The 27,247-nt window shown below is 28.6% G+C and overlaps 6 protein-coding genes and 1 pseudogene across 9 annotated transcripts; 4 read left to right on the top strand and 3 right to left on the bottom strand.

Annotated features, from left to right (window-relative positions):
* The first annotated feature begins 589 nt into the window (after positions 1 to 589).
* On the top strand, positions 590 to 3,286 carry LOC107169421 (uncharacterized). The gene has a single exon (XM_015519147.2). It carries the CDS (start codon positions 690 to 692, stop codon positions 2,286 to 2,288), a length of 1,599 nt encoding a protein of 532 aa, XP_015374633.2. The 5' UTR covers positions 590 to 689; the 3' UTR covers positions 2,289 to 3,286.
* An 813-nt stretch (positions 3,287 to 4,099) lies between these two features.
* Positions 4,100 to 7,540, top strand: LOC107169423 (17-beta-hydroxysteroid dehydrogenase 13-like). Its single transcript, XM_015519150.2, has 6 exons — positions 4,100 to 4,624; positions 5,309 to 5,641; positions 6,048 to 6,177; positions 6,344 to 6,461; positions 6,532 to 6,645; positions 7,038 to 7,540. The coding sequence occupies exons 1-6, from the start codon at positions 4,442 to 4,444 to the stop codon at positions 7,138 to 7,140; spliced, it is 981 nt and encodes a 326-aa protein (XP_015374636.1). The 5' UTR covers positions 4,100 to 4,441; the 3' UTR covers positions 7,141 to 7,540.
* A 5,624-nt stretch (positions 7,541 to 13,164) lies between these two features.
* Positions 13,165 to 13,806, top strand: mRpL34 (mitochondrial ribosomal protein L34). The gene is made up of 2 exons (XM_015522502.2): positions 13,165 to 13,385; positions 13,465 to 13,806. The coding sequence occupies exons 1-2, from the start codon at positions 13,351 to 13,353 to the stop codon at positions 13,697 to 13,699; spliced, it is 270 nt and encodes an 89-aa protein (XP_015377988.1). The 5' UTR covers positions 13,165 to 13,350; the 3' UTR covers positions 13,700 to 13,806.
* Positions 13,807 to 13,883: 77 nt separating this feature from the next.
* On the top strand, positions 13,884 to 14,980 carry LOC107172214 (uncharacterized). 2 transcript variants are annotated; one of them, XM_089219448.1, is made up of 4 exons: positions 13,884 to 14,030; positions 14,087 to 14,236; positions 14,292 to 14,475; positions 14,549 to 14,980. In XM_089219448.1, the coding sequence occupies exons 1-4, from the start codon at positions 13,884 to 13,886 to the stop codon at positions 14,887 to 14,889; spliced, it is 822 nt and encodes a 273-aa protein (XP_089075574.1). In that variant the 3' UTR covers positions 14,890 to 14,980. The 2 variants fall into 2 exon arrangements, with proteins under 2 accessions (XP_089075574.1, XP_015377985.2); XM_015522499.2 differs by having other exon boundaries at positions 14,292 to 14,484.
* A 207-nt stretch (positions 14,981 to 15,187) lies between these two features.
* LOC107172213 (zinc finger protein 711-like) lies at positions 15,188 to 22,441 on the bottom strand. Of its 3 annotated transcripts, XM_089219445.1 has the most exons (8): positions 21,963 to 22,438; positions 19,115 to 19,243; positions 18,819 to 18,953; positions 18,252 to 18,380; positions 17,880 to 18,026; positions 16,230 to 16,310; positions 16,016 to 16,154; positions 15,188 to 15,897 (listed from the first exon to the last, which is right to left on the bottom strand). In XM_089219445.1, the coding sequence occupies exons 2-8, from the start codon at positions 19,241 to 19,243 to the stop codon at positions 15,188 to 15,190; spliced, it is 1,470 nt and encodes a 489-aa protein (XP_089075571.1). In that variant the 5' UTR covers positions 21,963 to 22,438. The 3 variants fall into 3 exon arrangements, with proteins under 3 accessions (XP_089075571.1, XP_089075572.1, XP_089075573.1); XM_089219446.1 differs by lacking the exon at positions 16,230 to 16,310 and having other exon boundaries at positions 21,963 to 22,441; XM_089219447.1 differs by lacking the exon at positions 18,252 to 18,380 and having other exon boundaries at positions 21,963 to 22,440.
* Positions 22,442 to 24,012: 1,571 nt separating this feature from the next.
* Positions 24,013 to 24,845, bottom strand: LOC149058673 (uncharacterized; annotated as a pseudogene).
* Positions 24,846 to 25,101: 256 nt separating this feature from the next.
* On the bottom strand, positions 25,102 to 26,643 carry LOC149058672 (uncharacterized). Its single transcript, XM_089221421.1, has one exon. The coding sequence runs from the start codon at positions 26,529 to 26,531 to the stop codon at positions 25,833 to 25,835; it is 699 nt and encodes a 232-aa protein (XP_089077547.1). The 5' UTR covers positions 26,532 to 26,643; the 3' UTR covers positions 25,102 to 25,832.
* Between the last annotated feature and the right edge of the window lie 604 nt (positions 26,644 to 27,247).

Genomic DNA, 27,247 nt, shown 5'->3' with positions numbered 1-27,247 from the left:
AAGTACAAAATAAATTTAAAGTTCGAAATATTAATAGGAAAATTAAATGTAACTCAAAATATTCATTATTCTTATATTTCAATATTACATTACTTATGTATTATAACCTTATGGTTTCTTATGTTTAAAACGATTGTTTTCTTTCGTGCACTATTATAACTACTTGATATTTACAAATACATATTGACTTGCTAATACCTATATGTACCAGAGAGTAGAGCTATTATACTGCATACCTCTTCAGTCTTCATCTACCTACACATTATACAAACAAGTTAATGATTTTTAAGAACGAGTTTTGTATTTAATTGTCACCTACTCGTTTCTCGGTAATGTGTTAAAGGTCAATATCTTGACTGAGTGAGTTCGATGACCGTCCAAATGCTTATATTTTTCTTAAATCTCAACCGATGGCGGTCAGAACAACTATGTAATTAACCAATTCAGTGTACACACAATATATAATATTATAACGGTACCTGTACGTACGAACTCGGCTACAGGCAAAATTTAAGTTCCGTGCTCGGTACGATGTATTTAAACTGTAATTTATTTCCAGTTTGTTGTTGTGACTACCGGTTATACGAAGACCAGTGAGTGCGCTAGGGGAAAAAATACCTTCTCGATCGTTGCCAAGCCATCATTTAGTAGCAATAGGAGCTGCAGCAGTGTAGTTATACAACATCACGATGGTGGTTGCGTTTCAGATCGTTTTTGTTTCGGCAGTTTTCTATGGGGCTCTGCATGCCGCCCCTACGGTCACATACGACCAGAGACAACAGGGCGAATTCAATGTACAAGTGGATGTGGACGATGTCGCCATAATATTGTTACCGAGCGATGAGCTCGCCCAGAGATCTATACTGCAAGGCAATAAGGTACAACATATATTATTCGGGCGCCACAACGGGGTAAAATCGAAAAAAAAACATCACAAGAAACCGGCGAACTGCACGATGGCAACAGCAAGCCCGGAAGTACACTACAGCAGTGAATTGCCGCCAACAAACGTTCCGACGTCATCACAGGGATACGAAGAACTGTCGTCAACGTCGTCTTCAAGCCAAGACAAATTAAAGGACGTGGTACCCGTGGCTGCTGCAGCGCCTGTGTTTGAGCAAGTTAACGTTCCGTCCGATATTGATGGTCAAAAAACCATCGTGAGTCATGACCGTAATCCTGAAGATACGCCGCCGAATGCAGCACTGCAGGATACGTTTGAGAAAAATGTTGATTCGACGGAAACTGCAGAAGACGGTGTCGCGGTAGACTCTTCTGAAATGGTGGCTGTAAAAACTGTAGAAAACCCCGCTGCAGTAGTCGAACCCAATAATATCACAGAAATGAATGCAATTCAAACAGTAGAAAAATCTGCAGACGCGACAACCTCGCAGGCGTCAGAGTTTGTGAACGATTCGAAGACTGACGTAAAGACAGTGGAGATCCTTTCTACGAATTTCAAAAAAAAGCCCGTAAGCATTTCATCCAATGTAAAAACAGTAGAAAAAATTACCAACGACAAGACTATTAAATTCAACGAAACCCCTGAAAAAAACACGAACACTGAAGGTAAATCAAACGAAATAACCACCGTAAAAATAGTAGAAACTGTGGAGATCGGGGAAGTTAAACCCACCGAGATGATCGTCATAAAAACTATAGAAAAACCCACGAACATTGTGATACACGAGGAATTAGTTGACAAGTCAGCAGTGGACGCATCGCGCGTAAATGTTTTGGACACGCAAGTAAATACGAAAACAACAAACGAACCAACTGAAATGATCGCCATGAAAACTGTCGAAAAACCAACCTTTTCCGAAGTCTTAAAAGTCGTAAAAAAACCTATAGAAGCGACTGATACAGTAAAGGCTTCAGATACGACGACGACGACGGTAAATTTGAGCAAAAGTCCTACAGAAATGGTCGCTATGAAAACAATGGAAACCCCGCAGATAACAGGAGGGCCAACAGATAACTTAGAAAAGTCTGGAATTACAACGAGTACGAAGTCGGTGGAGATACAAGAAGGCACAAAAAAGCAGAGCATACCTTCGGTCGAAAATATTGTCTCAAGGTCGGCACCAAAACAGTCCGAAATGGTCGCTGTGAAGACTGTAGAAAATTCGACGACAGTAAAAAGTGTAATTTCCATGAAAACTGTGGTCAAACCTGAAATTCAAAAGTCTGCAATTTCGTCAAACAGTTCCTTGATCATGCGTAAGGTAGGCGATCGTAAGCCGTTACCTACAATCACGTTAGAAGTGGCAACTCCAAAAGTACTATAAGTAAAATGCTTGTTGATAATATTGTAAGATTTTAAATACATTTAAGATGTTTTTTGACATTTTAAAATAACGTTTTAATATAATTATATTTAAATTATTATTTTTTTTTTTTTTATTGAAACTTTGTGGTTTTACAATATTTAAATTATAAAGTTTGTTTTTGTAAGATCTGGACGCTATGGCTTAGTAAAAATTAATGCTAGGACAGCCGGCTAACAATGGCTAACAATCTCAATATACTGCAGATATAGGTACCTATTATATTATTTTAATCAAAATACGTTTTTATGAGCTTTCAACATTTATATACATTATTAATTAAATATAATTCCATTATTTAGTTATTCGACTAATACAAATTATTTAAAATTTAGAAAAATCTATTATTATTATTTTTATATATAAAATAAATGTATTATATTTATAGTGTTAATTACTAAAATTGTTAATGATAATGTAATTTTAATTAAGGCACGTTTTAAAATATTTTAATGATACGCCTACATATTATACGTAGGTAGATACAATCGTTTTGCTTTATAGCGATAATAATAATTATCATATATATATATACTAGTATTTATTTTTAACCCGACGATTTTATTAGAGTCAATTTATAATATTATGTAAAAAAATTAATCTTTGATTAATATTGTGATACCTGCCAATTAATAAATTATAGAATTAATTTTGTTAGTTTTAATTACACTATTCTTTTGAACCTAGGCTATTTTTAAGCATATTTAAATTATTGGTATTATTCTGTTATTTAAATAAAAATAATTATATGTGCACCTAAACAAAATACAATATTTTTATTATTTTTAATCTATATCTATACATTTTATTAGTACATGGGGTGGTCGTGTCAGGTTTAGCTATCAAATAATATAAGTAGTTGGTACATTATTATTAATATTTGATTGTTAAGTCTTAAGTATAACTTAACTACAAAACAATATCATTTAAAATAAAAGTCGAAAAAGAAACTAAAAATATTATTGCCTATTCTACATAAATTATAGATTATAATTTATTAAGCGTTAAACATTTTAGTTATGCATTCATACATAATATATGTAATTAAAATGGTATTAAACTAAATGTTTAACTCATTACTTAACTCTATATAAAAATGTATATGGGTCATCCGATCACAGATTACGTTTAGTTATATAAGTATAAATACCAGGTATATTGTTTGAGGGGTTACAGACTACAATATGTGAATCTGCCCCTATTTTTTACAAAACATTTTCTTTGGCTTAGTCTAACATTTGCCAGCTACCAAGATAAAATTGATGACCATATGTAGTCAGTAATAACCACCACGGTAGATTTCATTATAATATAATAGTATAATTTACCATAATACCATGGGTAATAACTAATAAGTAATATATTATTATAATATATTTTTTATAATGAACAAATAATAATAAAAAGATAATTTTTTGTAGAATTATGTTGTCATTTATACTAATTAGTAATTACAACCAAACGGAGAAACGAAATCTAACCGTTATACTGAGATAATCAGAAATCATTAGCATAAATAATTTTTAAGCCTAAAAATTAAATTCTAAGTACTGAATAACTAGAATCTTAGAATTGTACTGTTAAAACCTTAAAAATATTTAAAATAATATTTGTTTCCCAAACAAAATATTAAAGTACCTACCTACTAATCAGAAGTGGACTGACAGTTAAACCGGCGGTTGAGACGGATGGATAACCGTGATTTTTTTTTAATGTTCAAGAGTTGATAACCATAATTATATATTTTTAATAATCAAATAGTACATGTTAAAAAATCAGCTATACTCCTCCCTTGACAAAATCATTTTGCCGCCACTACTATTAATATAAAATAATATTACCATGCTAACTTTCACGCCACTTACATTGATTATCAGTAAAATTAATTTGTATTGCATTATCTTATTCTTATTGACATAAAATTTTATTGTAAGTTACTCAGCAATTTTTTAATAAATGTGTCATTGAATCAAATGATCGATTGCGGCATTAAGTATTATTATGAGTATTGGTTATTTCAACTTTGTTTATTGGTTTCAATTATACTTTAGTTCGTTTTAAACTTCTATAGTAGGTAGGTAAATTAGCTTAACTGAAAATATACAAATATAAATATGGCAATTGTGAGAAATAAATCTCTCAAAAAATGTCAGTACAAACAAATCCCAGCCAATCCGATAAGATTAATATTTGAAATATTGTTGTGCGTTTTACTTATAATACCGGCTGTTTTATGGGCAATAATAAAATCATTTTGTAAATCTCCACGAAAAAACATAAGTGGCCAAGTGGTTTTGGTAAGTAATCAAAAAAATATAATTTCTATGATACCTAAATACCTATTGAAAATTGAGTTAGTTTTTTTAAATTATTCTAATATCAACTCAATTTTAATCGTTAAAATCGATATTTGTTGGTGTAATATTTAGGTGGATAGTGGATAGTGGATATGTTTAAATGTTGTGATATGAAATGTATTTAAATATTATTATATATATATATATTATAATATATATAAATTATTATAACATTATTTATAATGTCAAATCTTAACGGATTTATAATTATAACATTTTACATTCATCGGTGAAATGATGCTTATTGTTTTGAACGATAATAGGAACCTACAATAATTTAGCTCACAACAATCGCCGCCATCCCCTAAATACGCCTCTACACATAACGTGTACTAGAATCCTATATTATAGACTAATATAAAATATTATGGATCACTCTCGAGACGTCCAGAAAATTAACGAATTTCATCAACGAAACCAAACTCCATCATCTTATTTATTAATGTTACTTTTAAAAAAATATGTTGTATTATATGTATAATAATGTTAATTGTATAATTTAATACAATTTAATTTATTGTAATGTAAGAAAATGTTAACATGTCATGCCGACTATATAATAACCACGAATTTGATACCAAAGACAATTAATAGGAAAAAAAAAATATTATAATCAATTTATAGGTTACCGGGGCAGCGCGAGGTTTGGGACGCGAACTTTGCATTAGGTTTCACAAGTTGGGCGCCAAAGTTGCTTGCGTTGACGTCGACGGCGAAGGTTGCGCAGAGACAGCGAAGGCGATTAACCGACATGGTGGTATAGCCAAAGATTACAAAGTCGACGTTACCGACCGGAAGCAAATCAGGAATATGCACGCGACCGTCATAAAAGAACTGGGTCCCGTGGACATAGTGGTGAACAACGCAGGCATCGTATTGGCCCATATGTACGTCAATCCCGAATCGGATCAGCTTATCGAAGATCTGATAAACGTCAATCTCCTGGGACAAATCTGGGTGAGCTATAGGCTGCAATGCCTTAATCGCAGCGCAGCACAAAAAATGGCACCGCGACTATAATACTAATAACATGTCGATGATAATATTATATTATGGTATCGTTACCTTTCACTAACTTTTAATTATATTACCATTTACCATGTCTGAACATTTTAGAAAAACAAATTTCTAAGTTTGAAAATACATTTAATACGTTATTATTTGACGTTTGTACTAATAAGTAATAACCACAAGCTTAAAAGTAATTTTTAATAATCTAATTTTACCATACATATAGCTCGTATTTAATTTGTTTTCAATATCTGAACTGATTTCATTATAAAACACACTATTATAGAATGATTAATTTAATTCCCAATTTCGTTCACCAATGATTTTTAGATAACAATAAAAAAAATTATAGATCAATAGGGAATTACTGCCCTCGATGTTGGAAAGAAATCGCGGACAAATTGTTGCTATATCGTCCATGTCGTCGATGAGTGGATTGTCTGGAATATCTACTTACACGGCCACCAAATGGGCGACAAATGGTAAATAATAGTAAATATTATAAAACTAATATTAAATCAAATATATTATACATACTATTATATTATTATTTTTTTTTCAACTTATTGGATCGCATTATAAGACATAAATCTTACGACGAAATTCTTTTTTATATTTATCTATATATGTATACTTATGTCTATATAGGCATGATGGAGAGTTTGCATAATGAACTGAGAGCATTGAAATCGGCCGTCGTGTCGACGACGGTGTGTCCGTACTTTATAGAGACAAATCCGGAAATATCGAAACATTTAGAACTCAGGTATACGTTAAATATTAGTCAATTTAAAATCAGGAATAATGTTTTAATCGACTAGGTAAATATATTTTAGATTACCAGAAATGCCGACATCTTTTGTTGGTGAAATTGTTATGAATGGTATACTAGAAAATCGAAGAATTTTTTCAGTTCCAAATCACTTCATGTTCCCAGTTAAATTCGTAAGGTATGTTTAAATATTTTAAACTTTAATAACAATTTACTACTAAGTTACTAATTCACATTTCAATTCTTTATGCATTGAACCTAATAACTAGGTCAATCAACATCTAAATTCTAATATAGTTGAATTAAATACTTTCATAGTCGCATGCATTATCTATGCACATTATTGCATATTATAGTAAACAGTTATCACTTATCAGGATTTAGTTATATATATACGAGTATAATACATCAATCACATAGTATTAGTATAAATAATTAAAATTTTAATTACAACTATTACTACCTATTTATTATTATTAACTGTCGGAATTTGGCTAATAAGTGATAACTTATGACTAGGTATATAATTAATGAGTAATTATTTCACCTTTTATTGCATTTATTTTTCAGGACATTACCTGATAACTTGCAGTGGTTAATTAACAAAGTATTCTATGTAAATATTATTGGATTCCCAAAAGATATAGAATTGATGAATAAATATCGGCAATAAAAATATCGAAGAAAACAAATAGTAATAAAAACATTTATGTCATAAATTGTGTTATCTGCCGCGAGAAAAACGATTTATATAAGTAACACTTGCATTCGTATTAAGTAATATACCTACCTAATAAGTAATTACCAGTAATCTTGTATCAGTTGTATCTAATATTATATATTTTAAGTATAGATATTAGTGGGCACTGGGCACTAAGATACGCAGTACACAAACGAATGCCCAAAAAAATCAACTTAATGCCCCTCCCCCATCCAAATATATATATACATATTTGAAAAAATTGTATACATATATTAAATAATTATACATTGAAAGTACGAAATGTATGTACAAAAATTATAAATATATATATATATATACAATATACTTATATACATTATTACATAATTAAGTTTCGGCAAATACTTATAGTAGGTTAAGCTAGGTGCCCACTATTTTATTTCATTTTATTATATATAAAGCTTTTCCGACTGCGTTGTCATTTTAACTTATTGATAACGATAAGTAATACAAAATTGGAAATTTAATATACAAATACCTGACATATTTTTTAAGACTTAAACTTATATTAAATTTCAAAAGCTGCAGTTGCAATATAATGCAACATTATATAATTATGATAGTTTATAAACAATACGTGAGTGTAATCTACATATTATGTAGAAAAAAGACAGTATACACGAAATAAAGAACTCAACCACTGCAAAGATATGTATTTATGCAAGTGATGTTGGGGAGTTCACGTCTCTTGACTATTTTTTTAAACTTTTGTATGACTAAAACTTTCAAACAAAATATAACATTAATTCGTTGAGTATATAGTATTTATTAATATACTGAATGCTTAATTACATAAATGCCTAAAAAAACCTAACGCCGTGTCCAATTTACGTGAATCCGGCGAGTACGGTGGAAAACAAAACAGCTTGTATTTCGCCGAATCGGATGCATTGCACTGCGGTAGAACAGCATGGTCAGAATAGAATTCATTCACACTCACGGATTCATGTAGGAAGTAGGGACACGGCGTAACCCATCGGGTCAGCAATGTTATAACATGTCACCGAGAAAAAAAATAATAAGCAATGAGCTTTTGAAGAACTCAAAGGTTCCGGATGTAAGATAATTATTAATATATATATTATAGGCGTAAGACCTGTGGTGATATACGTGTTATGTAAAAGTGAGCACATTACATCCGATTTGACGTCACCATCGTGGGTTTTTTTAATGTTATAAATGTATACAATTACAAATTATTAGCGTTCGACAAGCAAAAAACTTATTAATACTTAAAAGTAGTTTAACAGTTAACTATATATTATATACCAATAAATTTGTTAATAAAATAAACATATTAGGTAGGTAAATATATTTAACTCGAAGACTATAGCGTTGATAATGTTCAAACGTGAGTTTAAATTAAAAAAAAAATTATTTATTTATAATCATTTATACATAATAAGATAGCTAAATACTGAAAATCCTTATCAATTACGCAAATAAACGATTTTATTATGCTATTAAATTGGTTTTAATTTTATATAGGTACATACCTAGTACCTGCAAACGTTACATAATTATAAAATTATTAATAAACGCATCTAATACATGCTATTGTAAAATTAATTTCTGCAGCTTGTAAAAATCGAGGCAATACTGTACAGTCGTATTACATTCAGTTTTTTTTTTTTTGTAAGAATCTTACAAGAACCTTGTGTTGAACTTCAAACCTTTTGACTGAGGGACAAAAAATGTTATCAACATAAGGTAGGTACCACGAAAACTACAAAGGCTGCGATGGGTAATAATGCTCTCCGTAGATTTGATTTCACAATTCATCCTCTAAGATTAATCAACGGGTTCAATACGAGTATACCCATACTCAATAATATTATTCAAAATCAGAAACTGAAATATTAATTACAATTTTACATCGTTAGAGAGTTTCATTATAGTGCTGACATAATATTAAGTTGTACTGTTGATCTTCCGTCCTTTTTATTTTAAAATATACTTGAGTCGATTATTTAAACTAGGTAATAACAAATTGCTCCTTAAAATCACTTGCGCAAACGAAGAATAATATTATGATGGTTATTGATTACCCAATAATCCGCTTATTCTAATATTGTTTATAAGTTTACTGTTCTTGTTGACGAGCTTCTTTTTTTTTATATGAAACTTGTGAAATAATTTACTGAGTAATCCATTAAACAAAAAAAAAAAAAAACGTTCAAAGGATATAAATGATTTATAATTAAAAAATAATAATAATAAATAATTTTTAAATAACTAAAACCAAAAAATTTTTAAAAATTTTAATATTTATAACTCTAATAGAGTTATAAGTTATAACTAATAAACAACTTGTTCGAAATTTGAATTTTATTGATCAAAATATACTTCGAATAATATTCTGCTATGGAATATGATGATATTAAAAATGTATGTCGTCATTTAAAAGTGCAAAAAATGAATTTTTTTTCCAAAAATGTTCTTATGAAACGGCTTAAAATTATGTTTAAGAAATATTTTCAAAAATGTTAGTGTTTTCTGAAATAAAGATTGTGTTACGCTAAATGGATCATCCCGTTTATATTTTACATGAGTTTTTTTTTTGTGTGTAAAGAATTTATGTTATCTCATCGATGAAATCACAATATAATAATAAACATCAAGTCATCAATATAACTGTGTATTGGAAGGTCGTATAATCGTTCCGTATAATATTTTACGTCGACCTACACTCGAAAAGTCTGGTGCTGGTAAGCGATAACAAGTCCCCCACTAAACATTTTTTTATGAACAACAGAGTTATAAAGTAACAGGCGATAAGTGTTTTTACTAAAACTATATTACGGCACGATTACCTATGTATAAGAGAATTTCAAACAACGACCGTAAAAACTCTGTATCGATCTTAGCGTGTCTTTACGGGTTTATTAATAATAATGCTTGTATAATAGTATAAATAACCAATGCCAGTATAATGAGGAATCACAAAACATATGATATAATAATAATAATTGCTTATTTAAATCTATTCTGTGGTATATAATAGTAACACTTGGTACATTAATATAGGTAATATGATGGTGTAAGGAAAAAAATTGCACACTGGTTTGTAACCTTTTGTTGGTGTGTAGTTATAGTCCGGGACGAAACTCCCCAGGATTTTGATCTTATATACTATATATAGTTATGTACTTCTACAGAAGTTTAGTAATACGCAATAAGGTCAAAATTCATAACCATAACTTACTGGCAATTGGCATAACTGATAACTATTTACTATACTCAAACAAAATTAATAATTTAAAAACAATTAAGGTACAATACATTGGTAAATATTTTAAATTAAATAGGTTTTGATTCTAGTAATACCCATTGGCTCTTACCTACTTATTATACTTATAAAATATTAATATTAATATTCTGTTATGCTCATGTGATCCTTCAGCAACTCAATATCAGATATTTAATTTGATAACTAGAAATAATTCGATCCACAACTCTAAAGTAGATCATACATTTACTAATATACTTATTTATTTTAATATATAACATTGACGAATATACTCGTAATTTATAAGTTTGAGTGTTTGACACAATTGTGTCGATTTCAAAATGTATAGTCCTTACTATCTGCCTAGTAAAACTAATGACTAAAAAGTTATAATAGCTTATTGAAGTAATATAAAAACCGTAACAAAATAAATATATCTACACGAACGTGATATACAACAATTACAATGTGTATTATAGTAAGATGCCTAAATAGATATACTATGGGACACTATATACTACTATATAGGTGTTTCTGGTTTGATGCAATTAAATGAATTGGACATTTTCGTTTAGAGTGTTTAGACTTTAATAAACTGGGTCTATAGTGTCTATACTCTATATAGTATATTATATATTACTTATATTCAGGACATCCCATCAATTCAATACTTCCATTAGGAGTTTGGTTATTGTTCGATAATTTAATGACAAATGACATAGATACCAAACACAAACTAATAAACTATACAAACAAACAAATGCAATTATGACAATATATATCATAATATTATATGATATAAATGTCAACAAAGCAGATTTATGTCTATATTATATAGATATATATATATCAAGACATCATGTACTGAAAGTTAGACAATAAGAATAAGATAGGCACTAAACATAGGCGTTAAAAATTGTATTAGCAGCACAAATAAGCTTCATAATGTATAGTTTAAACGGAAATGTGATTAAAAAACTGAGGAAAATACGGTAGGTACCTAACTGTCAAAACGCAGACTTCAGTGCATGTTTGTAATTTTTAATTATGCATATAGATCTATTTTGAAATTCAGTTTTTCTGTGTGCAACTTTATTAGGTGTACCTCATATATAATTTATACATTTAGGTGCATTGTACGTATATAAAACACTAATCAAAATAATAAAGTATGTACTTATTAAAGAAAATACCGTGATTTCTTAGGTAGGTATGACATAGTGTGTAGATATTTAAATATTTTGTTTGTAAGTACTGATATAATTTCAAATTAATTGATTTCTTAATTTTTTATTATTATATTTCTGATTGAATAAACTAACATAGAAAGTAAATGGTAATAAAAGCAAAATATAAATAGGCCATAGCTATAATTGATTTATTAAAAGAAAAACCAAAATATGTATCATAACCTAACCTAACCTTCGTGTTCGTATTTTATCAGCAATACCCCAATGCCAAAGGCTCTGATGTAGAAAGATTGATTTTGTAGTTTCGTACTATACTACATTATAAGATTGACCTAATGATCTAACTTGACAACCATAGACCTATTAATAGGTCTATGTTGACAACAGTGTTTTTTTTTTTTTTTTTTGAACTACTTAAACGACAACGAATTAAAACAATTCAAAATTTGAGAAAAGTTGCAAAATCCAGTACCTACCTATAGTTAGTGACATGCGCTTAGATTATGCATAATACGAAATGGCGGCTGGATATAAAATTATTTAGAGCAATAATTGCTTCATGTCTGAATTCTGAAGTCGGTGGCTTATTTTGGTTCAATGGAGATTGGAGAGTATGGTGGTGAAAATATTTAAAATAGGTTTACGATATGCATCAAAGCCTCCTACTGGCGCCGCCACTCGCCACTGATCATACACGTATGCAGAGGCGGTTTGAATGTATTATACTTAGTGGTGCAAGACAATATATAGACACCCCCCCCCCCCACCACCACCACCATCATAATAGAAATTACAAATAAATATTTTTTAATAAGTTTATAGTTTATAATTATAAGGCCCTTATATTCTTAACTCGACGCTTTCAACAGTTTCAGCCACGATTATCATTTATCATATGTCATTGATTAGGCACTTTATTACTTTTTTCATTTATTAAACATTGCGGTCAGCACATGCTCAACCAAGACCACCCCCCCCCCCTAACATTGGTGGTGCAGTGCACCAAAAATAGTATACTCAAACCGCCTCTGCACGTATGTATTATATAAGGCTATACATTATAATTTTAAATCAATAGCTAGGGATGCAGAAGATCTAAACATTGTTTGCCGCCAACCGGTAATTTTTGAAATAACAAGTATGACAATTTAAGTAACTATAATTATTTAAGAGGACGCCACACCCGCGTGTGTTGTCTTCGTCGTGCAAGTGCGTAGGTTTAATTAGGTAATTTTACGCTCAGCAAATCCCGTTTATCTCCTTCAATTTAAAATTTAGAGTGAATTGACCTATTATAAAAATTAAAGGCAAGATTATTACCGAGGGCATCTCATGGGCTTTTTATCATATTTTAATTTTAAACCGAGTTATGAGTATTTTTAGATATAAAAATAATTTACAATTTTACAAAATATATCATATAGCGCTATCTTGGTTATGAACTGAGTACTATCTCGCATATCTCAATGTTTTATCAACACGGTGTATATAAAATGGTGCCTCGATATTATGTATTTTCATGTGCTAATATTATCACTAACTTTCCATACATAATTATTAATTTCTTGCTTATATTTATATAGTGCTTACAGAATACTGAATAAGTTGATCGTCGGAGCCGTTTCAATTTTTTCAATTTAAAATTTAAATCAGCTAAACAAGTAAGCTTAATTCTGATTATAACTCATCAATTTCCCATACGTCCTTTGGGAATCATTCAAAATGGTTTTAGGTCAAATTCTACGTTGCACTTTCCAGTAAGTTGTTCAAATAATTAATGGAACTGTTTCATCAACCGTTTGTTTATTTTTTACGATCATTATCTTTTTATTCCAGAAAAGTTGTCGGAATCACTTCTCATGGGTCTACACCATCCAGTTTTTTGACACCGTCAGCAATAAACTCATGGTCTATCGACTTAGTTCGCTCAAAAACTCGTCATCATTTTCCTCGACCCAACGAAGCAAAACGTATTAAAAAACATGGTTGGTGGACAAGAATGGCGACAAAAGAGGGACGTAGAGTACTGCAGCGCAGAATACTCAAAGGACGATATGTCCTCAGTCATTAATTTTGTTTTTGTTACTCATGTTAAAATAATTTACAGTTAGTTTTTGCAAGCAATGTGCTTAATTTTTTATAGACTTAAATAAAATTTTTAATAATAATAATAACCAATTGCTTGTTAAGTCATTTTTTTTATATACTTGAAATTATCTGGAATGTTATAATGTGCCTTATGGTTTATCATTTTTATGTTAGTGATATTGAAATCTTTTGGAGGTCCACCGTTGTGCTTGATGCGCTGTTTTAGTGAAGCGATTGAAGTTAGTAAAATGAAACGAAAACATATTCGGAATGTCAATTATTACGTGCCTTTACTTTCAGAAGTAAGGCGAGAGGTAATTTTAATAAACTGTATTTCTAGTATTGCATCTAATCAGATAACTGTTTTTAGTCTATTAAAAAAATTGTTTCTTTACAAATGTCTGGTCGATATTTAAGTTGTACCACTATACTCAGAGAGGGTAATATTCTTAAAGATTGGAAGATGCTTTACATGCCAGAAGAAATGAACAAATTTAATTTAGATGATGTCTATAATTCTGTAAGCAATATTTTATGTATTTATTATTTCTATTATATAAATTGTTTATACTCAGGTTGCTGCACTCATGAAAGATTTACCTGAAAGTGATATTTACCTAATTGAGAACTATATAAAAATGCCAAACAATGTGAATGTTGCTGGTGCCAATTTATTTTATGTTAAACTGCAAACACTAGCAATGTTAATTGCTCTTATCAACAGCACTCATCCTGTTAATACTCCTGTTAATACTCCAGGCAATACTCGTAAATATTTACCAATAGTTATTGTTCTACAACAGTGTTTCACAATTTTTTTTAAATATTTTAGAAGAATCTATGAACAAAGTGCTACTAATGAAGGCGCGTTTACACGCCAGACTATTTCGAATTATTGTTGGTACAGAAATCATTTCATCACAAGATATAACTGAATTGATGTTAAAAGGCATCTTTCCTGAATATATTACTCCTGTTGTTCCAACAATTGATGCTATTTTAACTTATAGATCGGTTAAAGAGCCAATTATAAGAGAACTTATGTCCAATGGTCTTATGTTAGCAATGGCTTTTGTTGATCTGGTATTGAATTCAAATCCAAAAAGTATGCAAGCACTTAATGAAAGTTCTAGGAGGAAATTAAAAACCACAAAAAAATATAATTTAGATTAATTTTAATGAAAATATAAATGTATTTGACCAGAGATGTCATTTTTAAATGAAACAATGATCTTAAAAAATATACATCTAAATTTTTAGTTTATTCAGTCTATTTAGATAAATAAATTATGTGTATATGAAAGGTATTAAAATTAATTGAATTGCTAATGTAATAATTAATAAATGATTGAAAGAACATTAATTAGCTAGAGTAAAAATAAAAATATTTGTTAATGTACATTATTAAAAATATATGGGAATATTTTTAATCAATAATATGATTATTTTAAATATTGAATCAATTAAATTTTTAAAACAAGTTTAGTCTGATATTATTCATAACGTAATTCTCCTCGTGTTTCTTTTTTACATGACGATTTAAATCATTTTTCTGTTGATATTTTTTATTGCATACCAAACAGTTGTAGGGCTTTTCTCCTGTGTGCACTCTCATATGTATACGCACCTTCTCTGGTCTGCTAAACTTACGTAAACAGACTTCACAGCTGTATTTTTTTTCGTAGTGAACAACTTCATGTTGGCGTAATGTTGACAAGCATTTAAACGAAGCACCACAATTCATACACTGATAAGGCCTTTCCCCAGTATGTTGACGCTGATGTACACTCAACTGAGATTTATTTGGCAATTGCTTACCGCATGTCTCACATATTAAGCATGTAAAATGAATACGTTCATGGATTTGCCTAGATGCTTCATGTACAAAAGTCTTATTACAGTATTGGCAACCAAAAAATGTTGATTTATCAGATAGGTTGTAAATAAGTGCCCATTCTTTAGAATGTGGTATGTCATGTGTCTTGATGTGAAGTATAAGATTTGCCAAATTGTTGAAGCTGATCATACATAAATCACATGGGTAGTATGGATGTTGAGCTTTAAAATGTAATTTTACATGGTTTTCAAATTCCAACAAATTAGAACAGCGACGAAAACAATGATGACAATCTAAGTCTTTTAAATTATGATTTAACAGAATATGGCGTCTTAATTCTGTACCTATATAATAAAAACAAATAATGTTGCAATAATTATTAATAAGTTATATAAGTAGTAAGAAATTGTAAAATAGTAAAAGACTGTAACTAGGAAAAATTCATATTATAATAATGCTCACCACTGGTAAAAGTATTTGTACAGCGTAAACATTGTATTTGATTTGTACTTCCTAAAGTATTATAGGTTGTATGTACAATATTTTCAATATTACGTCCCCTCATAATATTACCAAACTCATTTTCTTTATTATTATTTTCCTAAAAAAATATATATTATTAGAAATGTTGAATGATACATAAATATACTAATTTTGTAATAGTTAATAGTCTCACTTGAACTATTACTTCATTTATATCAAATTCACTAAAATCTTCTTGAAAGTTTGCATACATTTCTAACGAGTCATTATCAATCTAAACATGCATATAAGTTTCAATTAAGGGCACTAAATTTTTATATTGTATTGAAACAAATATATTTATCTATAAAAATGCCAGATGATTTCTTAAACTCGAGCCGTCTTCAATTGTACCGAGGGCTTCTCAAGTGTTAAACATAAAATAAAATTGTTAGGGCTGATAGTCCAAAGCATGCCTAATCAAACTGTGAAGGTATCAACAAATCTATAGCGTTATTCTACGATTTTTAATTAATTTATAAAAGCGAAATTTGTATAACTGCAGGGTGATTCCATATAATCTATGAAACTCCACCCGTCCTCTCAGGCGCTCAATGAGTACAGCCTTCTGGGTTTTTGACCTTTGTAGATGAAACTACCTTAGCTTAAATTGCTTATAGATCACAACATTTTCAAACAACATTGAAAATTTCAAAACGATAGCATGCGGTTTTACGATTTTTAATGAATTTTTATATAAACGGGAACCGTAAAAATTCGTAATACCGGGTAAAGGTACACATCGTAAACCGAGTTTTCTTGTTTAATAATTTACGATTTATGAAAATATTTACACATGAATATCTCGGTCTTAGGGGAAGGAGGATTTCTCAATTAGAAATGTTAGTTTGAAAAGACATCAACAAATTATGTAAAAGAAATATTTTTGAAATAAAGAGCGTGGACACATAAATTAATTATTGGATATGAAATTTGTAATACCCACTAGGCAAGTACTATTTTTTATGAGAAGTGAAGTATACTTCGTATGTGTTCTGTGAAGGACCATATTATTAGATTATTATGTATCTTCAAATGCGAGCTATTATTATTTACTAGTATGTGTTGAACGGAAAAATGTGGACACACGTAGGTATTCATAATATAAGGTTAAGAAATAATTAACTTTTTCATCTTCTCCTATTACCTACACAACTAGGTACAGATTAAACATTTACAAAGATTTTTAAACGAGAAATGGTCAATGGACATGAACATATAACAACATAATATCATAATATGTTTATGTGACTATGCAATATTTCTATACGTCAATAAAGTTGTTGTCCCCCTCCATCACAGCAGGGGCGTAATTGAGGGCGATGAGGAGGATAGATCCCTTCCAAAACTTTTACTTTATTGCTAACATTTTATATTTAATGGTGTAGGTTACTGTATGAGACTTACAAATTTTGCTAAAACATATACCCCCCCCCCCCAAAAAAAAAAAAAACCAAACCAAATCCCTAATTACACCACTACGTCACAGTGCAACTGCAAATTAAATTTTGAAATTTTAAAATCGGTCTTTATGTACATCAAATAAAGGCGCAAGAGAAATTGGACCCTCTGCAGTCCTAACCAACCAAGGTCAATAAATTTGAAAATTATGTAATAATTTTTCAAATCGACTTTTAACATTTTCAAATAATTTTCTAATCCAATATAATATGTACTATATATTAAATATATAAAAATGAGAACCGCTGAATTGCTACATTATTTAATTTAAAGATGGTGATAATACGTCCTGACAACGTATACAGTTATAACTAATAATAGTTTCAAAATAATAACTTCTTACATTCATAGTACCCTGTGGTACGTTTCCAACAATCGTCGACATAAGTTGTGTAGTGTTATGACAATATTCAAATATAGGGTATACATCTTCTATTTGATTGATACAATTTTGACAAATTTTCAGTGATAATTGATCAGTAGGAGACACCTAAAAATAAATATGGTATCCACATCACAATATAAAGGCAAAAACATGACAATTCTAGGAATGAAAATTAACATAGATATTAATCTAAAAATGTTCATCAAAATAAATTTATCTGCGTAATATAATAATATAATCATAATTCATAAAGATATGATGACACGAAAAATAGTAGCACCGATACATTAGTTTAAAATAATATGTTATTCGAAGTTAGGATAAAATTACTTTGAGAGTTAAAACTGAATTCATCTTATCAGCTAAGTTCTTCGAATTTTCATCGAGTTGATTGTAAATATGTGACTGTCCAGGATTTCCACAGATACGACAGAGTTGCAGCATCCTTTCATGAAAAGTCTGTATACAAACAGTTGATTAAAAATTTCACTAAATAGGTATATAGGTGTGTCCAGAGTTCAGACCTCATTCGCAGGTCATGCACAACACTGGAATATCTAGGAGAGGGGAAACTTAACCATTCAAAAAAAAAATTCTATTTGGGGATAAGACACCTGAATTTAAATATTTTAAATTTAGATAAAATTGAATGTGCATGACAGGCAAGACCCGTGGACACACCTATAACTAAATATAATTGTTAACTATAAATACAATAATTGTTTTCATCTTTATTTTAATATTCGAGAAATAATAATTTATAATTAGAATTTAATTAATAATAAACAAAAAAACTACTTCTTATGACACGTGTTTAATTAGATTGTATATGTTTCTTATAATATATGCTTATTTATCTAAAGTATTAACCATCACCATTCTGACTTAATCCCTTACACTATCTTTTTTTTCCAGCAGCTTGATCATCAACTTGTTGGTATGAATAGCTATTCCCGCTATTTGATTCATTGTAGTTATTTGATTGACACATGCTTGACAGACCATCATTGAAAAACGGTCGTTGAGTGATATCTTTAATCCAAATTAAAAAATTATAATTATAATTACTTCTAAGTTCTATTACTCTTAAAATATTAAACCTATTTATTTAAAATACTTATTAATACATTATATCATAATACAATTGCTTTAAAAAATAAATAAACACAATTTAGGTATTCACAGATACGTACATTTATTGGCAATAGTGTGTTTATCTTTTCAGATAAATCCAATGACTGTCCTAATGATCCAAATATATTTATGGAACCAACATCACCGCATATTCGACAAAGTTTTCGAATCTTATCATTGGATGACATCTAAAACTTCAATAATTTTAGTATTGTACAATTCCCTGTTACCATTCATTAACTCGAAAATATGATTATTTATAGAGATAATTTTCTTTCACATAATTTGATACAAGTCATTACACAAAAACATTATTTATTTTAATTGTTGTAATCCTAATCATATTTTAAGTTTTTATTGTTTTTATAAGTTATAACTAGGGCTCGGATGTAGTTGCATTAAAAATGTTATAAAATTGATTGCATTATTGCTGTGAAAAATACCCAAAATTGCACTTAAAAATTGCAATAAAAAAATATTTTTTACCAAAAAAATTTAAAAAAAATATATTAACAAATTATTTTGTGAAATGCTTTAAGTCATTTTATTAAGTAATAATATAAAGTTTTATTTAATAAGTTTTAAACGAGTAGATAATAAAAGAGATTCAAATTCAAATTCTCGTCAGTTGTCATAAAAAATCTGGTAAATTGTGCGGTCTTCTTATTTTTTCAGAAATCTACAAATAATATTTTAATTCTCCGAAAAATATTTTAGTTTGAAATATAAAATTAAATATGTATACCGTACTTGCAATTAATATTGGCATGCCATAAAAGAAGATAATTTTCTTCATAGGCTTTTTACTTAACAGCTGCAGAGGGTGTTTAATTACAGTCGTTTAAATATTTTTTTATTTTACTTTTATTCTGTTTGGTAACTTTACAATTTTACTAAACAGACAAATATTACTTTTTTATTTGATGTAAAAAATATTTATCTGTAATTAGCTTAGCCAAAATAATCCATGAAAGATTCAAATGTATACACTCATAATACATATTTTTAAAGTCGAATTTTGTGATTAACTTTCTCTTGAGTTAGTTATAAAATTCAAAATAATAAAAATGTGACAGAAAATATTATCACCGATTACGAATACAATGTTAATCGAAGTGACAAAAATTAATAATATATTATATATAGTATTGATTTAAATTAGAGTAGGTACCTATTATTGTATAGGTAAGCAGAATAAAAATAAGTCATATTTACTCTACAGCATTGATAATACTAATATCATAATAGGTATAATTATGTTATATTATTATCTATATGCTGCAGTTAATAATATTTTACTTTAGTTTTACAAAAACGAAACACTGATCAATCTTTATAGTTTATATACTTTATTATAGTTCTCGTTATTGGATTTACGTTAAATTATTATTGAAATTTTTACAGTTCCAAATAGTCCCACCATGACACATCTATCGATGAGTGAAGCGATAAATATTTTTGATTTCACAATGATGGTAAGTATCATTTTTATTTTTATCTGTTACCACATTTGGAGCAAAAAATGTTTAACTTCGATGCACGTCATAGCATTTATTTTATAAAAAGTAATTTAAAGTAATTTATAACTTTATAAGCATTAAAAAGTATCGATTTTAGAGTTGATAAAATTTGGAGGCTCAATCAAAAAAGTTTGAAGGTGTGAAAGATCCCGCATAATTTGTTCGTTAACCTTTTTTGATACTTGTTTGTTATCGCCTCGCCATAAATAAAATATATTACAATAAAATAAACAATACAAAAATTTAAAAATTGTATCATAATTATAAATTTAAAAAAATAATAATATTAACGTACTAATATATTTTTATGATGCAAAATGTCTCGCAAAATCTAGTTATTTCCTAAAATATTTTCCAAAATATATCACCTATCACGAGAGCTAAACACGATAACTATGTGGCGGGGCGATAACAATCAAGATTGGCGGGGAGATAAATTTTATACGGTGTATTACTACTTTTATACGGCAATAACAAACAAGAAACAAGTACCGTTTTTAGTTTTTTTATACTTAGGCGTTTATTTTATTTTGTTGTAACCTTGTAACTTGTAATTCAGAAATTTTCACACAGGAACTTGACATTCTTACGTAATACCATTGATTATAAAATTTAAATACTATAATAATAGTATTTATAATCAATGGTAATACGTATATAATTATTTTTAGTATTTTTTCGGTTATCGAGCTCCATCAGCAAATATTGCTGCCTGTGGAAATCCTAATTCTATTTTTGTACTCCGATTTATTTTAGATTTTAAGTTTAAATGTGTCATGCTATAGTACATGATATAGTACTATATATACGCAACGTTTCAAAAAAATTTAGATAAATGTCAAGCCGTACAACGACTATCGTATTACTATTTTTTTTTTATAATATAGAAAATAGTATAATATCAATACATAATAAATTATTGTCTAGTAATAAAAATAGTGAATTAGTGGACGTACAAACCGGTGGCGTATTTATAGGGCCAAGTTATGTTCAAGTCGCTTGTGGCCTTATGGGTCACAGCTACAGACTTTGATCATTAGTCATAACATTTAAAAAAATACTGAACTTTTTTTGTATTTAAATAGATTTGGGTATTTTTATATAATTATTTCTATGAATACCATAGTAGTGCTATACAATAAAATTTTTATAAAATAAGTATATAAAAGTAGCGTGCCAGTCTTATAGTCACGCGGGGTTCAACATCTAAATCACTACCCACTGATAGCCAGTTGAATGGATCAATCAGCCGTCCGTGCATAAACTACAGTATAATAAATAATACCATCAGCATTAAGCGATGTACAACAAAAACGATGTAATGTAATAAACTAATAAACTATTTACCAAAAAATAATACAACCCGATCCGTACGGAATATACTTACGGTTGTCTTCAAGAAAATGTTGCAGGAAATTCTAAGTAATTTATTATTATTTTTTTAATGTAGTATTCGTCAAATTATAATACACTTAATTGTATTTAGCGAATTATTATTGACGAAAGTCGAAAATCTACGAATCCTATGTTCGTCCAATATCTGCGCAACGTTTATGAACATGAACGATACCCGTCAGCTGTTCACAGTCATACGGGGTAAAAGAAATAAATGAATTGTCACCCGCTCACCCGACGGCGGACGGTCACAAAGTCGTAAAAAGACAATTTCCACGAGCCATGGCTAAAAAACTAAAAACTAAGTAACTATATAGGTATGTCTGCAATATTTTACATAAATTGGTTCAGTAGATTTCTACGCATGGAACAAAAAGTTATTTAGCCATGGCATTTTCGAAAAGCAGGACATTATTTTAATTTTAAAGTTGATCAACGCTAGACTGATTCGATGTGCCGATGCCCGATGGAATTATTACTGTGCGAGTGCCCAGTACTAATTACTGCTGCCAACGATTCAGTGTGACCACTGCTGTGACAAGATAAAAATATGATGTCCAACATTAACAGGCAGCGGTAGGTAACTTTTTAAACATTTTTATATAATAATAATAATAAAACAATTATAATTAACTAATTATTATTATAATTACCACAGTGTATAAATGTATAATATTATAGTCAGTAAAGTTTATTAGTATTATAATCAGACATCAGAAGGTCCCCATATCTCTATTCTTTGGTCTTTACACAGTCTACACTCAGTACACTCTACATAAACACACAATTTACTGCCAGACTGCCTAAAACAATAATACCACAGAACAATGATACCTAACATTTTACGAATATTTACCACAGAATGATAGAGAATATATTTTACAATTACTACACCGTCTACACCACATGTGGGTCACGGGTTGCAACTAGTGCTACACTTCGACTTTCGAGGCTTGGGTTGCGACCATCAGAAAATACAAAAATATTGTTATTATAAGTTACCTATAACAATTATATTTATATATCATGAATTTGGTGTGTTTAATCTGCTTACCGTGTGCAAATACTATGTATCAGCGTGTTGCGATGTCGCCTGCTATTTCCGTCAGTAAAATCATAGTGCAAAACTGTTGGTTAAATGTTGTATTTGTGTTTCACATTATTTATTATTTTTATTTATTTAGGCAGTTGTTAATTCGGAAGCAGCTCGCCAACTGTTCCTAAAACTTTGGACGTCTTTTAACTGTTAATTATTATTTTTACTTTTTATTTTTTTTACCGGAAGTTTTTTAGCCGCATGGTTTTGTAACCGGATCGGATGTCACTCGATATAATATTGACGAGACTAAATTACATAGAATCAAAAAACTTAATTAAATCATTTTGATCTTGGACTCTTATTTATAAAAATTTAAATAAATAAAATCGTTGTATAAATTATTTTTAGGTTCCTACCTAAATATATAACTAAAGTCCGTCCTAAGTTATTTTAGGTATTAGAAAATTAAAATATGTTAGTATCAGGATGTAACTACCGTACAATTATAGGCAATGCCGCAACTATTAATTCATCTGAGCCCTGTGTGCAAAATTTGTTTGGAGGCCCCAAATTAATAATTTTTTACTTGATTTTTGTATTATTACAGCAATATTATTAATCAGTATTTTTTTCGTATTTTAACTTAAATGAAATCATTTATAATGTTATATGTGCATTATACTAATTAGACAAGAAGTTAATTTTATTATTAAATAAATAATTTAGTTATTATATTATTAATATGAAACTTTAGAACAAAATCAATTTTAATAATGTTATCTCTAAATTAAACACAATGCTTGATATTTTTGTAGATTTAATTGTATATTATTTATAATTAAACAGAAGAAAATATCTAATAGGTAGGTAATATATATATATATTTAAAAAAAAAAACAGTTTTATAAAATTTCATTTAGGCATATAATAAAAATGAACAATAAGTTGTTAATTAAAATATAAATTAGAATTATAAAGTTAAAACATTATAATGAATACATTATTATTTCAAAAAAATTTTTTTTCGGGCTTTTGCGTTGGCAAAGTCTGTTATTATCTTATCAATATTAAATTCGCGGTACGTTTACCTTCAATATTCAAAATACTTATATTTTTTAGTCGATCTTGACCAGAAGAATTCCATAGATAATTTTTTATGAATTTAAGATTTAAAAAGCTACATTCTGCAGACGCGACTGTTATCGGTAAAGTTAAAAATAAATAACATGCTGCAGATATAATAGTATAATACATCTGGTTAACTTATAGACAAATCCATTTCAATAATATAACACATAGATCTTTAAAAGATTTTAGATTTTGAGATGAAATGTTTGTTTTTAGACTTATAATTTGTCGCGTGAAATCTGAAGTAATATCATATTTATAAAATTGAATAAAATCATAGGTAGATTTAATTAGAGAAGACTGTTCATAGCTCAAAAATTTGAAACGATCAGAAACACATTTCATTCCATTAAATCGTTCTTTGAGTTTAAATATTATACAATCCACGACTGGTAAAAATACTTTAATCCTAAATTTATCTTCAGAAATATCAAATCTCCGGTCACCGTCAACTTCTCCAAATACCTACTTTTTTATGAAACATAGGTCTCGAAGAATGGAATGAAATATCAATTCCCCATTCATCATATAAGCGTTTTGATTCTAAATATATTGTGCTGTAGTCATTTCGCATGTGTTGCATATTTTGAATAGCTTTATCCAGAAGCATAGAAGCATTCTCTAATGAAATATCCGTACTTTATAAAATTTTAGATACAGTATTTAAATATCTTAAAATATTTTCCCAAATATATAAAATTAATACAAATTCACTCGATTCTATCTTATTTTTAAGTACTTTACTCATATTTCGTTCATCTTTTTTACTACTTGTAAGTGATATTACTGTTAAACATTTGATTACATCAATAAACCGTTCTTTTGCAAAATGCAAATACTGCAGTATGTCTAGATTCCCATCGGGTAGAGCAGACATTGTAAAATGCTTAAAAATAGTAACTACTAGGGTGAACAGACCAGTTATTGAACAGTTAAGTGGTTTGCAATAAAAATGCATTCATAATTAGGTTTTTAGCATCACATTTACACATTTTAGATTTTAAGATTGGTACAACTGTTTATTATAAAGCTAACATTGATAAAACCATATAAGATCAATTTACTATTAAGCATATTAGTTTAATTGAAAAAATAAGTGAAATCCTAGTGATTGAACATACTATACTAGTCTATGAACACTTCAAACCCAGTGTATGAACACCATATTATTACTCTGTGGAACACCTACAAATATTTTATTAAATAATTTGTATTTAATAAATACTTATATATAATTCATATATATAATTAATAATATAATTCATGAATAAAATGTAGTTCCTTTATTAAAAAATAACACATAATTTAAAAACATTTATACCTAATTACAAACATAGTAACAGGATTATAATAACAATTTTAAAACAAACATAACTTATGATTTAAGTAAATGTATTAGTGACAACCAACTTGGTAACTATTAAAATAAATATCTGTGTAGGTAGGAAAGTAACAATGTTACAACTATATATAACAGTTGTATATTAAGTATTTAAAAATTAACAATTGTAAGTAAAGTAAAACAATTTTAAACAAACATAACTTATGACTTAAATAAATGTATTAGTGAAAATCAACTTGGTAACTATTAAAATAAATATCTGTGTAGGTAGGAATGTAACAATGTTACAACTATATATAACAGTTGTATATTAAGCATTTAAAAATTAACAATTGTAAGTAAAAAAAAAAAACTTAACGGCAGTATTCACAAATATAAGCAACTGTATTTTCAGAACCAGCACAGAGTTCATGGGCCCATTCAGCACATCCACAACATCTGATCCATGGCTCACCACTTTTTGACAAAGTGTAAGGTTCCTTACAGTACAAACATGTGGCATCATCTTCAGACCCCATAATTATATTCAATCCTGGTTTAATTTTTTTTGCACTTTTTGATTTTTTTGGTTCCTGTTTTTTTGTGGTTTTTTTGACATCTTTAAGACCTTTTTCTTTTTTTATTTCCTCTCTACGTTTTCGTTTTTGTGTTAATTCTTCTTCTTTTTTAAGTTTTTCTTGTTCTTTACTGGCATGATATTCCCTCCACTTAATTGCTGTAACAGCAAATGGTAATTTTACATGACTTCTATTTTGTTTCTTTTTTGTGTCAGGCTTTGGCCAAAACAAATGTTTGCTCCATGATTCTTCAATTGTTGCAGGACTTAAATTAGATTTATTTACACTTACTGCTTTTTGAATGGTTTCATTTGGACACTTATCAACTATATTAACTTTTATAACTCCCTCACTTATTACATTATCAGTCTTTTTAACACTACAATCTATTATATTTTTAGGTTCTATTTTAATATCACATAATACAGTTTCATTCATATTATTTTCAGTCTCATCAGTTTCAAACATATCAGTCTCATGAACAGTTTCAAACATATTTATAAACCATAATTATAAATTTGACTATCATTGGTAATATTTTAATATACTCTATTTAATGCTGTATAATATTTTTGTAAGTCCACACTTAAATATTGACAATATATTTTGTAGAATATATTAATATATATTATATTAATATATATTATATATATTATTATTAGGTAGGTATCGAGGTAACTAATGCAATAAAAAATGTGTACTATAATTTTTTTTAATATTAATATACCTGTTCAATCACTGGATTAAATTATATTTAAGCAATACCAATAATTGAACATGTGTTCAATTACTAGGTTTTGTTAAATTTTAGTAACTAGTAATTGAACACATACATAACTAGTCAAGATAAGGACTTTTTTTAAATTTTTAAGCAAGAAAATGATACAAATTTAGGTATTTAACATATCCAAACAAATAATAACCATATACAATGAATATTCTATTAGTTATTCAGTTCCCACAGAAAGTAATTTAGAGTACTTACTTAAACAAATTTGGCCCTAACACACGCAATTTTGATTACAGTGATTTTGTATATTTATAATTTTTTTGTTATCACATCTTAACTATTAAATCTTGGTTATACAGTATGACCACTATGTCTAATATTGAAAACAAAAATTATTTATTAAATAAGATATCTAGTTTTCTTAATTTTAAAGCATTTGTTGACGTTGTTCAATTACTGGAGGGTGTTCAATAACTGGTCT

The sequence above is a fragment of the Diuraphis noxia genome, unplaced genomic scaffold, assembly GCF_037042655.1.
Source record: "Diuraphis noxia isolate RWA-SAM2 unplaced genomic scaffold, SU_Dnox_SAM2 contig0002, whole genome shotgun sequence".
Classification (NCBI taxonomy): domain Eukaryota; kingdom Metazoa; phylum Arthropoda; class Insecta; order Hemiptera; family Aphididae; genus Diuraphis; species Diuraphis noxia.
The sequence above is the reverse complement of the archived record's forward strand: the minus strand, read 5'-3'. Positions and strand labels throughout refer to the sequence as shown.